Source organism: Alligator sinensis, unplaced genomic scaffold (assembly GCF_000455745.1).
Source record: "Alligator sinensis unplaced genomic scaffold, ASM45574v1 scaffold118_1, whole genome shotgun sequence".
Classification (NCBI taxonomy): domain Eukaryota; kingdom Metazoa; phylum Chordata; order Crocodylia; family Alligatoridae; genus Alligator; species Alligator sinensis.
The window spans coordinates 4,931,851-4,943,670 of NW_005841850.1; the positions used below are offsets into that span (position 1 = coordinate 4,931,851).

The window sequence follows — 11,820 nt, forward strand, 5'->3', positions numbered from 1 at the left end:
AGAGACTCATAAACGAGATCCTTACCATTATTTTACATGGATTCAGCTAGTGGAGGAGTAATGAAAATATTTCTTCCTGCGAAGAATGGTGAGGTAGATTTTTCATAGCTACGCTGAGCCAAATTCATTTTTGATGTAGCGCTATTGGAAACAGTACAGTGGTAGCAGGGATGAATTTAGGCCCTCGGTCTCTTTAAATCAAGGCTTTCTTACAATGAAGTTGATGCATTTATTGTCTGCTTCATGTAATTGAAAACTTGTTCTCAAACCACTTCTGTCTTTGTACATTGTAAATACTTCCTAGGGATAGCTCTTTGGAGTGGAATAAAACAATCAGTTTAGCTTCCGGAAGGCAGCTATTTTATTTAATATGATAAAGGTAGGGAGGCAGTGCTCTGTATAAAACAAGCTACTTTTACTAACTTTCATGATTTCAGTGCGGCTTTAGAGAGAGCAATTGTGAAAATGTTTGCATCCTCTCAAATTTTTCACAGCCTGTTTACCATTTTCCACGTAGCAGTCATAGCCATCCTTATTACAGGTCATTAGAAGGGATTGAATCTACAAATGACAGACCTTCTAAGCTAGAGCAAAGGAAGGAATTTTGTTAGCTTGCTCTAGTAGTAAGCTCTTATCATTTCTGTGGACTAGCTGCTAGATAGAGGCACTCTTGTTGAATGTACTAACCTTTATTTAGCCCAAGTATGCTTGCAGTTATAAGGCTAAGTACAGACAGTCAAAAAGCCCAAGGCTGAATTGATTCAGTCTTTGCAGGTTAGTCTAAGCTGCGTAGATTGAACCAGTAGGCAGGTGAACAGACATTCACTTTTGATTCTGGAAATGCAGCCTCATGCCTACAGTGGCCCAGGCCAGAAGTTGGGGAGGGGTGGGGGCTAGAGCACAGTTCCCTGCTCAGCTGGAGCAGACAGCTTGGGCCAAGGCTAGCCCACCCATCGTGTGAGGGGCGGTTTGCAGGAGAGGTGCAAAGCATCCTGGGATGCTGGAGAACTTTGAATTAAGGTGAATCTGAAGGGGATCTGGGACAGAAGTTCAATAAACCGATTTAACCTAAATCAGTTCAGTCTGATACTACATCCATCCGGGGTTATTTTAAACCGGTTTCAGCCATTTTGAAAGTGATTTGTGTGCACTGAACTTCTGTTGTGTTACAGATTTGAACCAGTTGCCGATCACTTATATCGGTTTAGGTGTAATTTCTGTCCCTAGCCTATGTGTCAGAACTTTCTAGCCTAGAGAGTCAGCCTGCTCCATTGTGCTGAATGACTTCTGGTTCACGGAGCAATCATCCTGGAAGGCGGACATAACTTTGCAAAGCAACGTCACCGAGTCAGCATCAGAAAATTTTCCAGGTGATTGCAAACACTTTTCTCCAAGCCTTTCCTAAATAATCAAGGCCTATTTATAAAGAGCAGTGCACTCATCAGACACTCTCCTTAATATACTGCCTATATAATATACTCCTTAATGTACTGCCTATAAGTGTAATCACACTTCCTTTATCACTCACCTGTCATCATTACAGTATGCAAGGAGAAATGGATAGATAAACTATTACTGTGTCACTCGTAGCTAGTTTACAGTTCTAATAAGGGGGCGGTCTAATGAAATCTCAACATGCAAGAACAGAGTTTGGGCGGGGAATGGCTCAGGTGACTTACAAACCCGTGTTTGTTAGAATTTTTAGCTTTCTTTTATTTCTCTTTGGCTCGTCCTTGCCCCTTCTTGTCCTGCTGGTCAGTCTCCTGCATTCTCTGTCTTCCCTTTCACTTACTCCTCTTGCTGCTGCTGCTGTCTCTTTTCTAGGGGAAGTGCATTGCTTGGGCCAAGACATTCTCCCTTTACAGCAACCTCCTTTTTTCTGCAATGGAAACAAACAAACTCAGGTCCTATCTGAACAGGTGACGCATAGAGAATAAGGGCCTGCTACAGTTATAGCTAACAAAATTGCTCCTTTAGCTCAAGTACCGGAGGCTCTTGCTTTCTCTGCTGAAGGCCCTAGGATTGCATCCTGATGATGGTCTCTGAAGGGCTGGGGGTATTGTTAGAAGACAACCAAGTATAAAATAAATAGTAGATAAAAAAGGCATGATAAGAAATGGAGTGGCTACAAGGGGTGGGTGGGGGGGTGGGGGGTCTCCTGACATATTTATTCTTCTCCTCCTACTTCTGAGTTTTAGCATTCTTAAATACCATGTAACTCCACTCATAGTCTCCATTAAGAAACCAGCAGTTGGTTTTCAGTAACTGCATTAAAGTATTTCCTGAATTAGATTTACCAAGTAATGGAGGTTTTGAGTTCATTTTTCCCCCCTAATCTGTCTAAATAGGAAAATGAACAAATAACATTACTGCAGTGATGTTCTTTGGCTTCCAGGAAGTCTCCACAATGGTTGAATCTTTCTTCAGACCCTGACAGTTTCAAGTGAACAGGATGCCCGAATTAGTCCTGGGCTATGGGCATGGGACGTGGTGATGTGTATGGGATGTGATGGTTTGGCACTCGGCCATGCTGGTGGAATACAGCAGTCGGCTAATTCCTCAAGTGTAAGCAGTAGGCAGAAAAGAACTGACTCCACATATGTTTTGGCAATGCTTTAAATTGCAGCTTCTGGGTAAGATTTTAATTTAGTTGGAACTTGGTTTAAAATGATTGTCTTTAGGATTGGCAGATAGAATCCAGTGCACAAGAGCCATCATGAACCCTTTTGCAGGCATGCCCACACGGTGAGGGCTGAAGGGAGTTAGCTCAGTCCCTTACCTCCTTAGCAAACGCGGACCCTCTTCCCTATGGCTCTTGAATCTCAACAGATACCTGAGGCTCTTTTTTTCCATGGCAGCTCTCCAACCCCACAATATTCACTCAGATAGAAGGCTTTCTATATAGGCCTGGCGGTTTTCTTGCCTTTTTGAGAATATCGTACTGCTCTGGGGTATGATTGGAACACAGTTTCAAGTACTGAGGTATTCACTCTCACTTCCGAAGCTTCTTATAGTAGGTAGGAACAGAAAAGGGGAAAGGGACCATCTGGGTCACTGAGTTCAGTCCTCAGCCGCTTTCTGCCCTGCTAAATCAATATCCTATATTAAGAATCTCACGTGGCTCTAGGGTATTCTTGGACATCCATATTCGGAAGCAGAGATCCTGTTTGCATAATGCCCAGTCTTTTTTAGCCTTCAGAAACAAGCTGCATGTCCCCATCATAGCTGACTGCAGTAAAGACCTGGCATGTGCCCCAGATGAATGCTGGATGCAGACTACTGGATGCTGCAGAGGCAGTGCAGGACTGCAACATTTTATTAATGCTATCCAGCTTCAAGACTCACTTTTTCCACAACGCCAGAGACCAGTGAGTCAGTAGTAAAAATCACAAGTGCCCTTTAATTAAACCGTTCCTCTGAGCAGGGCCTCCGTACGTAATCATATTGTTATTGCCCTTCCATACCTAATCTACACCCAACTGTTTGTTAATTGCCCACGTTGCATCATGTCTATAATTGGGTTACACAGTCTTTGGGCAGGGATTGTGATGTAAAAGCCATTGAAGTGAGGCTCCCATGTAGTTCAGTGTAACGTAGCAGTGCAGACAGCTCCGTAGGGTTCTTACGTAAGCGGTAGATTTTGTACCAGGGTGTCATGCATAATATTAACATATTTACATAATCTTTTGGTATCTGCACTAGTGAAATAAGCTGGAGTGCCCCATTGAGGCATGAGCCATCGGTGAGAGGGACAAGGGGGCTGCCCTACAGCAGGGAGAGGTTAGGAACAATGCCGATGAGTTCAGGTAATGCTGTTGTGGATGGATATCTGTGATCTCTCCATTTCTGTACCCTCAGTGCCACTCTTGCGATGATTAGCAATGGCTTCAAGGCCAAGATTCACAGCAGGGATAAACCGACTTGACTTTCTCTGGGACTTACGCATTTCTGAAAACTTTATCCATAGCACCGGCTAGGGATTTGGTGCCATATTGGGGCAGATTGTGAGCCTCCTGCTCCTATGGAGGAAGGTTATTCTCAGAGGTAGTCTTTAGCAGGGATTTTATTGGGACTAATTTAGGGAATAAGGACTCAGTATGGTGAATAGAGACTCAGCGGCCTTGCTGACTTTCAGTGTCACTTAACAGTAATTGGGGCATTAGGCTGCTGGCATTGGACTCTGTAGCTGACACAGTCATATTGGGCAGAGGTGACCATTAAAGCAGTGCTTATAAATGCATTGCTAATAATTAACCAATTTCAAAGCCTAATTAATGAACAAATTCTGCTTCCTCTGAATTCTGGCTCCAAACGAGAAATTAACATGTGCTAGAGAAACATGTTGGTAAGAGGTGTGAGTGATTTTAGATGCTCAGCATAGGATGCTATGGCAACCTGTTACAAGTCCCAGATAAACCCGAGCAGATATAATCATTTGTATGTGTCCCTACAAGTTTAATCTTCATGAACAGCAGGATATAACTCACTTCTATACTGTTGGGACCACTGTTTGGCCTCCCCAGCCTGCTCCAACGCTGAGATTTGCATGCAGATTAGATTAGTAAGAAAACCAGAGCAGAGGGTTCAAAGGAAACATGTTTTCCTCTAGACCAGGTTGTGCTTTACAGGGAGTATCCCAGCAAGTCAGAAAGCAAATCCTAATAATACCCATCTCATCTGTGTCTTTTCACTGGGAGATGAATGTTGAGCTTTTACTGAATGGAAGAGAAAGGAGGCGTTGGATTGAATCTTCGTGCCCTGCCCCCCCCAGTATAATCAACGCTTTCCCCACCTTTATTAAAAAATAATCCTCTATCTTTTTAAAGGAATGCCTGAACACATTAGACAGTCTGCTCTAACAGAGGTGGAATCAGTGAATTACATTTCAGTGTTTAACATCATTTAAAATTCCTTGATTATAAGAGTGTTTAGAAACAACACAAAATTTCCCGCCCCCAGCGATACTCCTGCTGTTTTTACAGTGACCCCGCAGTCTGTATAATGTATGCAACACTAAGCTCCCTTTGCATTGCTCAAGTGGTAGAAGAGGGCTTTAATATCCTAGGGAAGTGGTCCTTGCTCCTACCTTGGGTAAATTCAAAAAGAGGTTAAACGAACAACTGTCTGGGTCGTGTGATCCCAGCGTGTGTTCCTACCAGTGGCAGGGGGTCAGACTAGATGATCTGTTCAGGTCCCTTCTGACCCCAAACTACTATGAAACTATGAAATTGGTGAAGAACAAGCCCCCACCATTCAGGTGTTTGATATAATTGCTGTCATGACATGAGCAGATTTAACTCGTTCTCTTTCTCCTTTGCGTGTATTAGGAACATCCCTCAGGACGCTTTGTATATCCTTCCCTACCCCCAACATCCAGCCCAATAGCCCCATCATACTGAAGGCATCTTGTATTTTGCATTCCTTCACTTATTTCCCTGTCACGCTGCCTCTCTTTTGGCCTGGAGGTTGAAGAAACCATCTTCCCATGTGATTCCAGTCTTCCTTCTCTTTTGTGCCTTACGGGAGAACCCCAGTAGCATCCTCAGCTTCAATGGGAAGTATTTACGGCTTTATTTTCATCTGACATCCATAAGCAGAGCTGATTAGAGAATGCACAAAAAAGCAGCGAAACCTTCAAAGCCTCAGATTAGCCTGTTCAGAGACAGAAACTGCCTGCCTGAAGCCTTCTGTGGAAAATGTGGTCCGGACCTCAGCTGGCACGAACTGATAGAGCACCATTGGAAACTGCATGCATTTCCACCACCCTGCATTTTTTTTTTTTTTGGCCGCTGTGCCCTCAGTTCTGGTGGAGAGGAAGTGGATCATGAATGTATGTGATTTGCCAGTCTTTCTCCATGGCGTAGCTTGACTCAAGTCAGCAGACTCAAACCATGGAGCTGACAGCAATTATGTAGGTGGTGCGCCATGACCGCGGCTTTGCATGTTGGGCCAAATTTGTTTCATTGTTTCCTTGTGTTTCCTCCGTCTGTTTAACACTTCCATCTGCTGCCTCTTATACTTACAGTGTAAGCGCCTCAGGGAAAGGACTGTCTTTTTGACATGTATTTGTACAACACCTAAGACAAGGGGCTCTGATCTTTGTAGCATCTAGGCATGCCTTCAATACGGCGTATCATGGGCGTAAAGCTGGAATATCCGCATTATGGGTCAGTCCCAGGATATTAAGGAGAGTTTGTGTACTTTGTGTAGCTTTACAGAGTGTTTTTTCACCAAACGGAGCAGGATGGTGAATCCGTGAATCATTCTGCTATATGAAATAATGGTTAATATTGACTGGACCCGCTTGTGAGTGTTTGCAGTACTCTTCTCAGAAGAGCTAATGCATGTTGACATGAAGGGGCAAATCTCCAACAAGTGCACAGCCTCCTCGTTCTCTTTGAAGACTCCTGGTTTTTGGCCAATTTATTCCAGTTGAGGCTCTGGCCTGGAGTGTTTAAAATGGCAGAAAAAAGATATTTTGAGTTCTTTTTCTTTATTCAACTAGCTTGTGCTTGAAGAAGCTGCCTACTCAGATCTACTACTTGGAGACTACCAGAAGGATTAAATCCCTTAAAACTCCATCCCCAATCAGCAGTTAATTAAAAACCGTTAGATTATTTGGCTTAGCTACAGTCTCATGGGGGTCTTTTAACTTGTTCCCTTATGTATTGACAGACTGGACTTCATTATTTCTAAAGCAGGCCTAATACATCTGTGTCTAGCCGTTGCCTTCAATGAAGCTGCTTCATTCAGCTCCCTGAGTCCTGCATTACCTGAGCTGTCCGTGTACCTCCAGGGACAAAATCTATAGGCCTAACTTTAGCTCAGACATTTCCTCTAGTATCTGACCTATATTTTCCGTGCTGCAGTTTCATCCCATTCTTTCTTGTTCTCTCCTTATTAACTAATGAGAACTATCGATCCATGTCCTTTTAATACCTTCCTTTTATCTGTTTGTAGACAGCCAAAATGTGTCCCCTTAGTTTCAATTTGTTTAAACAAATGAACAGGCTCATTTCATTCCAAGTGTCCTTGTAGGTCTTATTTGCCAAACCTTTAATCCATGTTGCTGTTTTCCTTTGAACTCTCTCCAATTTGTCTATGCATTTAAAGCATGTCAGGCCAGAGATCTTCTGCTCTGCTTATCAGAGATTTGAGGAGGGCGAGCTATCATCTCTTTTTTTGCAGTGTTTTGTTTCTGGGCTGGGCCCAGCTTTTGCCTAGGGTAGAACAAGTGGGAACGGTCCGAAAGGGGGCAATCCCTTTGTAACCCAGGACAGAGCGTACTGGGGGTGTATCCAAGCTGTGCCCTGTATTGGGGGTGGTAACCGAATGGTGTGCCCTCGCTCTATCCCATTGTTTCCCCAACCCGAGGGAATTCCCAGCAGATGCAATATGTCTGTTCTGTATCTTCTTTGCACCTTTCCAGTTCCAACACACCGAACATGCATTGAACACCGTGCTGCACTTTATAGGGGATGTTGCAGAAAGTCTGTTAAGAAAGGGAGGGTGGGAGAGCAGCCGACAGGTAGCTTGGGCTAGGGGATGGAGGGCTGTTGTGTCCTGTGCCATGAGCTCAGTTTACAGATGCACAGTTCTGGAGTTCAGTCATATGCCAAGGTTCATCCTCTGTAACTCCTGCCACGCTTTATTTATTTTGCTTACATGAGTTGAAGATTTTTAGGTGCACGAGAGGACAATGTGGCAGCTGCCTAGTGGAGCCGAACAACTTAGAGGTAGGAGCAGATCTCATTAATGATAAGCAAGCCATAGCCTAACAGTGTCAGCTGCAGAGAGAAATAAAAAGCAAAGGATGTGCTCTGTCAAAACAACAACAATAATCATCAAAACTCAAAGTGTTGTGGATATCTTTGATTTATGTCAATTGACCTCTTCCGGGAAGTTAATATTGTAATTAAACTAAGTGCATTAGCGCAGTACGTTAACAGAGCACACTCACAAATGGCAACCTTCCTATCAAATCTAATAGCGCTGAATCACAAGGGAACACTATATTCCTAAGCAACGGTTGGGGATGCGAGGTTCTCTCGTGCCGTTTTCCACGGCTCTATTTTGAATTCAGCCCCGCAGCAACAGGGAGAGGTGCCAATTCCAAGATCTATTTCATCTAGTAATGTTCGGGCTGCAAAGTTACAAAGGTCAGTCCGGCTAATGTAAAATGTTCAGCTTTGAAAAGAATGCCATTAACCAGTTGTGGAGGGAAAATAATGCCTTATATATATCTACTAATATAATACATTTATATTTTCAAGGTAAAAAGAATCAAAGCCTATCTTAAACAGGAGGCTTTTCTTTACAATGACAATTATATTACAACTAAACAGGAGTCCACTCTGCTTGAGCTCCAGTTTGGTCTCTTTTTTTTTTGACCAGTGGCCCCAACCTCTTAGGATCTCTGTTCAAGTCCTGCAGATAGCTAGGGTGAGACCTTTCAAAAGCGCTTGGTAACAACCTAATTTTGCTGAGGTCCACACTTATGAATATTTTGCTAAAATGTATTTTTGTACAGTATGTTTGCTATACAAGGATCAGGGTTCAGACCAGAAGTCGGCAATATTTTTGGGCAGAGTGCCAAATACATCTGCAGCCTTGACTTGTAAGGTGTTGGCGTGCTAGAGGCAGACGGTTGAAGAGCTGCTAGGGGCCTGATCCTTGTTGTGGAAGCACAGCCCCGGCCCCTTCCCCAAGACGCGCATGCCAAGCAAAATGCCTTTGTATGCTACGCTCTGGCACCTGTGCTGGGGGTTAGACTTTGAATCATTACCCTGTTTCCAAACATATGATGAAGATGAACTGCCATTATAATGTTTAGAATTATGCTAGGTCTTGTATCCACTAGCAGCAGATTGCTAATGTTGCTAATAGAGGAATCCTTGATCATAAAACACGGGATGGGAAGGGAAGAGAAGAGAACGGCGAGAATCCAGGCTGTGGATAGATTATCGTCCGAAGTAATCCAGAAGCCCAGCTGCAGTAAACAAACTTATCTGAAGGTTTCCCTCTGTGGACTTTCATTTTGGACACAAACTCAAAGTTCCTTGAAGTCTGTGGGTATCTTGCTGTTGACATTAATAGGGTATGCGTGAAGCCAGGAGGCTGCATGCATTCATTTTGCCTCTACACATCTCTCTACACATCTAAGTCTCATCTTATGTTTGTACTCAGAAGTACACAGCATTGGCTTAGCCAACTAGACAGCTGCTTTAGTGTTTTTTTTCCTAAATATTGCTCTTTAATCCCTGTTAATTCCTTCCTCTCACTGTGTGTTATTGGGTAAAGGTCAGGGAAAGAGAATGGCTTATTTGATGCACAACATCAGTTTAGTTTTTCTTGTATTTCTCACTTCTCCCAGGATCTGGGACTAACCGTGAGAGCTCAAGAAAATCAGGGTTAGCATACACCTCTACCATTGGAGAGAAGCACCAGGGAAATTCTTAGTAACTCAATCTCCATCCCTACAGCCTGTGCCTTTCCTCCTGAATGATGAGGGGTTCGGGCAATGATGTTTGCCAGAGAGCCATTAGCACCAGTGACTAAAGGGGCCCAAATTCTCCTTCCAGTTTAATTGACTTCTTCCCTTTAAGGCAGAAGGTAGGGTAGGGTGCATCGTAGGGCCTGACTGGTTCAGAGAAGCATGAGCATTTGTAGGCAACAGCCACCTTTGCCAGATGCTATAAGCAGACTGGCAGAGAGAGAAGATTTTATATAGAAGGGAAAGGGACAGGGGAGGGGATGCTGCTAAAAGAGGCAATGAGTGGGCTGATAAGGGGAATTAAGGTGAAGGTACATCTTATCTAATCAGTCTACTCTTTATCTCTTTTAGCAGGGTCCTTTCCCCCTGACAGCTGTAAAAGCTTATGGCTCTCTGAACCCAGTTAGTCTCTAAGGTGCCACCCTGCCCTACCTGCTGCATGACTTCAGACCATGAGTGTCAAACATACAACCCACAGAGACCAGATCCAGTTCGTGGAGCCATATGAACTGGCTTGTGGGTTGCTGGACTGACCCCATGCACTGGCCCCAGCCCTGTACGCTGCATGCAGGCACAAGCTACAGGCAGCACAGGGGATCAGTCTGGGGCGTTGCAAGACTCCCTGTGCTGAGTTCAGAGCCAGGTCCAGCCCTGCCCCTGCTGGCCCTGACAGCCATGTGCACAGATAGCCCTGGGACTGGCATGCATAGCTGGGCCAGCCGTGCATGCTGTGTGTGGCATAGGGCCAAGCACGGGGCGCGGGCTGGACCTGGCACTGCACACAGAACAGGGGGTCCGAGACGTGGACTCCATGTGGTGCCCCAGACTGCCCCCCTGCATCACTGGGTCCCACCTGAATGGTGTGGGCAGCATGCACCAAGTGCCAGTCCCAGGGGCTGGTGCATGCTGCGTACAGTGTGTGGGTTGCACCCAGCACTGGCCACTCTTCAGGGGGTTGGTCTTGGTCCGGCCTGCACACCCACTCAGGGAGGCTTTGAATTTGACACCCCTGGTTTAGATTAACGTGGCTAACCACCTCACTTCTCTTTAAGGTAAATTATGAGTGCTTGTTCTCCAGGACCATCAGTGCTTACAATATAATACAATGTGACCCTCCCCAGCCTTTTGTTAATCTCCTGGAAGATTGGCTGCCTCCAAAGAGTACGTTAAGGGAAAGCTCCATTAAATGGAATAAGTTCTAATATCCTTAGTCATACCTGATAGCACTGTATCCCACAGTTAACTTCCGTTGGGTTCAATAGGGTGAATTTAGGCTGGTACCCAAGATGAGAAGCTCATTAGAATCCCTTTGTTCCAGAGCAGTGTCCCGAGTTGGATGTCTATGCCGTGATGGGTGTCAAGTACTTTGATAGCGGAAACCTCTCCAGGCCTTCCAGCTATCATTATGAATTTTTCTTTTACCCATGCATTAACTGCCTTCCATATACCACTCAGCAAAAATTGAGGCCCTGGTCCCATGAGATCTTCTACCTTCTATCCAGGTGAAAACTCTTGATTTCAACTGGAACTCATGAAGATGCAAGGTCCTGGCTATATGGAATAGCTTTGCAGGATCAAAGCCTCAGATGTGGAAAACCTCTAGATGGAAGTTTAGACTGTGGGTCAGGAAAATCTGAGCTGCCTCATTTCTGCTGCTATCACTGTTGCTAAGGTTGTGTCGGTGCAGGTGAAAGAACAGCAGGTCTAAAGCCAAAGTGGTTCCTCCTGCAGAAAATGGAGTCAGGCTCATTTATTTTCACCTGTGCCAGCTGAGCTGGAAACACAATATTTGCTTAAACATATGGTTGTGATATGCTGATTATGAAAGCTGTGAATTAGTCAAGGAGCACAACATATGCATCATGGCAAACATGCCTACGTGTACCACAGAGGTCAACGAGTAACATTAAAACAATAAGAGAGGAAGGATGGACTTGTAGTGAAAGCAGATGTTTGGGACTGTGGAGAGCTTGGTCCTGTTCCTGTCTGTGCTTACAGACCTCTTGGTTGACCTTGGGCAAAACACTCATTCTCCCTTTACCTTGGTTCTCCCTCTTCCAACCTTTGTCTGTTCTTCCTGTTGAAGCCTCTCATGTGGGTATGTAGAACAGGCATCACCGTCAGGTCCTTCTATTGGAAGGGACCTCTAAGTCTGAGGGAGTTCACATAAAACCTCTTTATTATAACTCCCAAAATAAGATGCGTCTGTAAATTTATGTATAGACTTGCAGGCTATATACATTGCTTGCAATCCATGTTCCCCCAAATCCTGCATTCGTACAGCACAGCTCTTGCGTAAAATCCCAGTGGAGGAAAAAAATTCCTGC

The 11,820-nt window shown here is 44.5% G+C and overlaps 1 protein-coding gene across 8 annotated transcripts in view; it reads left to right on the forward strand.

Moving 5' to 3' along the window:
• RAP1GAP2 (RAP1 GTPase activating protein 2) overlaps positions 1 to 11,820 on the forward strand; it is a 318,047-nt gene that overhangs the window by 213,107 nt on the left and 93,120 nt on the right. The window contains exon 1 of one of the 8 annotated variants that reach the window (XM_025210775.1): positions 5,799 to 5,911. The exons of the other annotated variants lie outside the window; for them this stretch is intronic. Coding sequence (XP_025066560.1) covers positions 5,892 to 5,911 — 20 coding nt within the window. The 5' untranslated portion in view covers positions 5,799 to 5,891. Of the gene's footprint in view, positions 1 to 5,798; positions 5,912 to 11,820 lie in introns of those variants that run through there. 8 annotated transcript variants of the gene reach the window in all.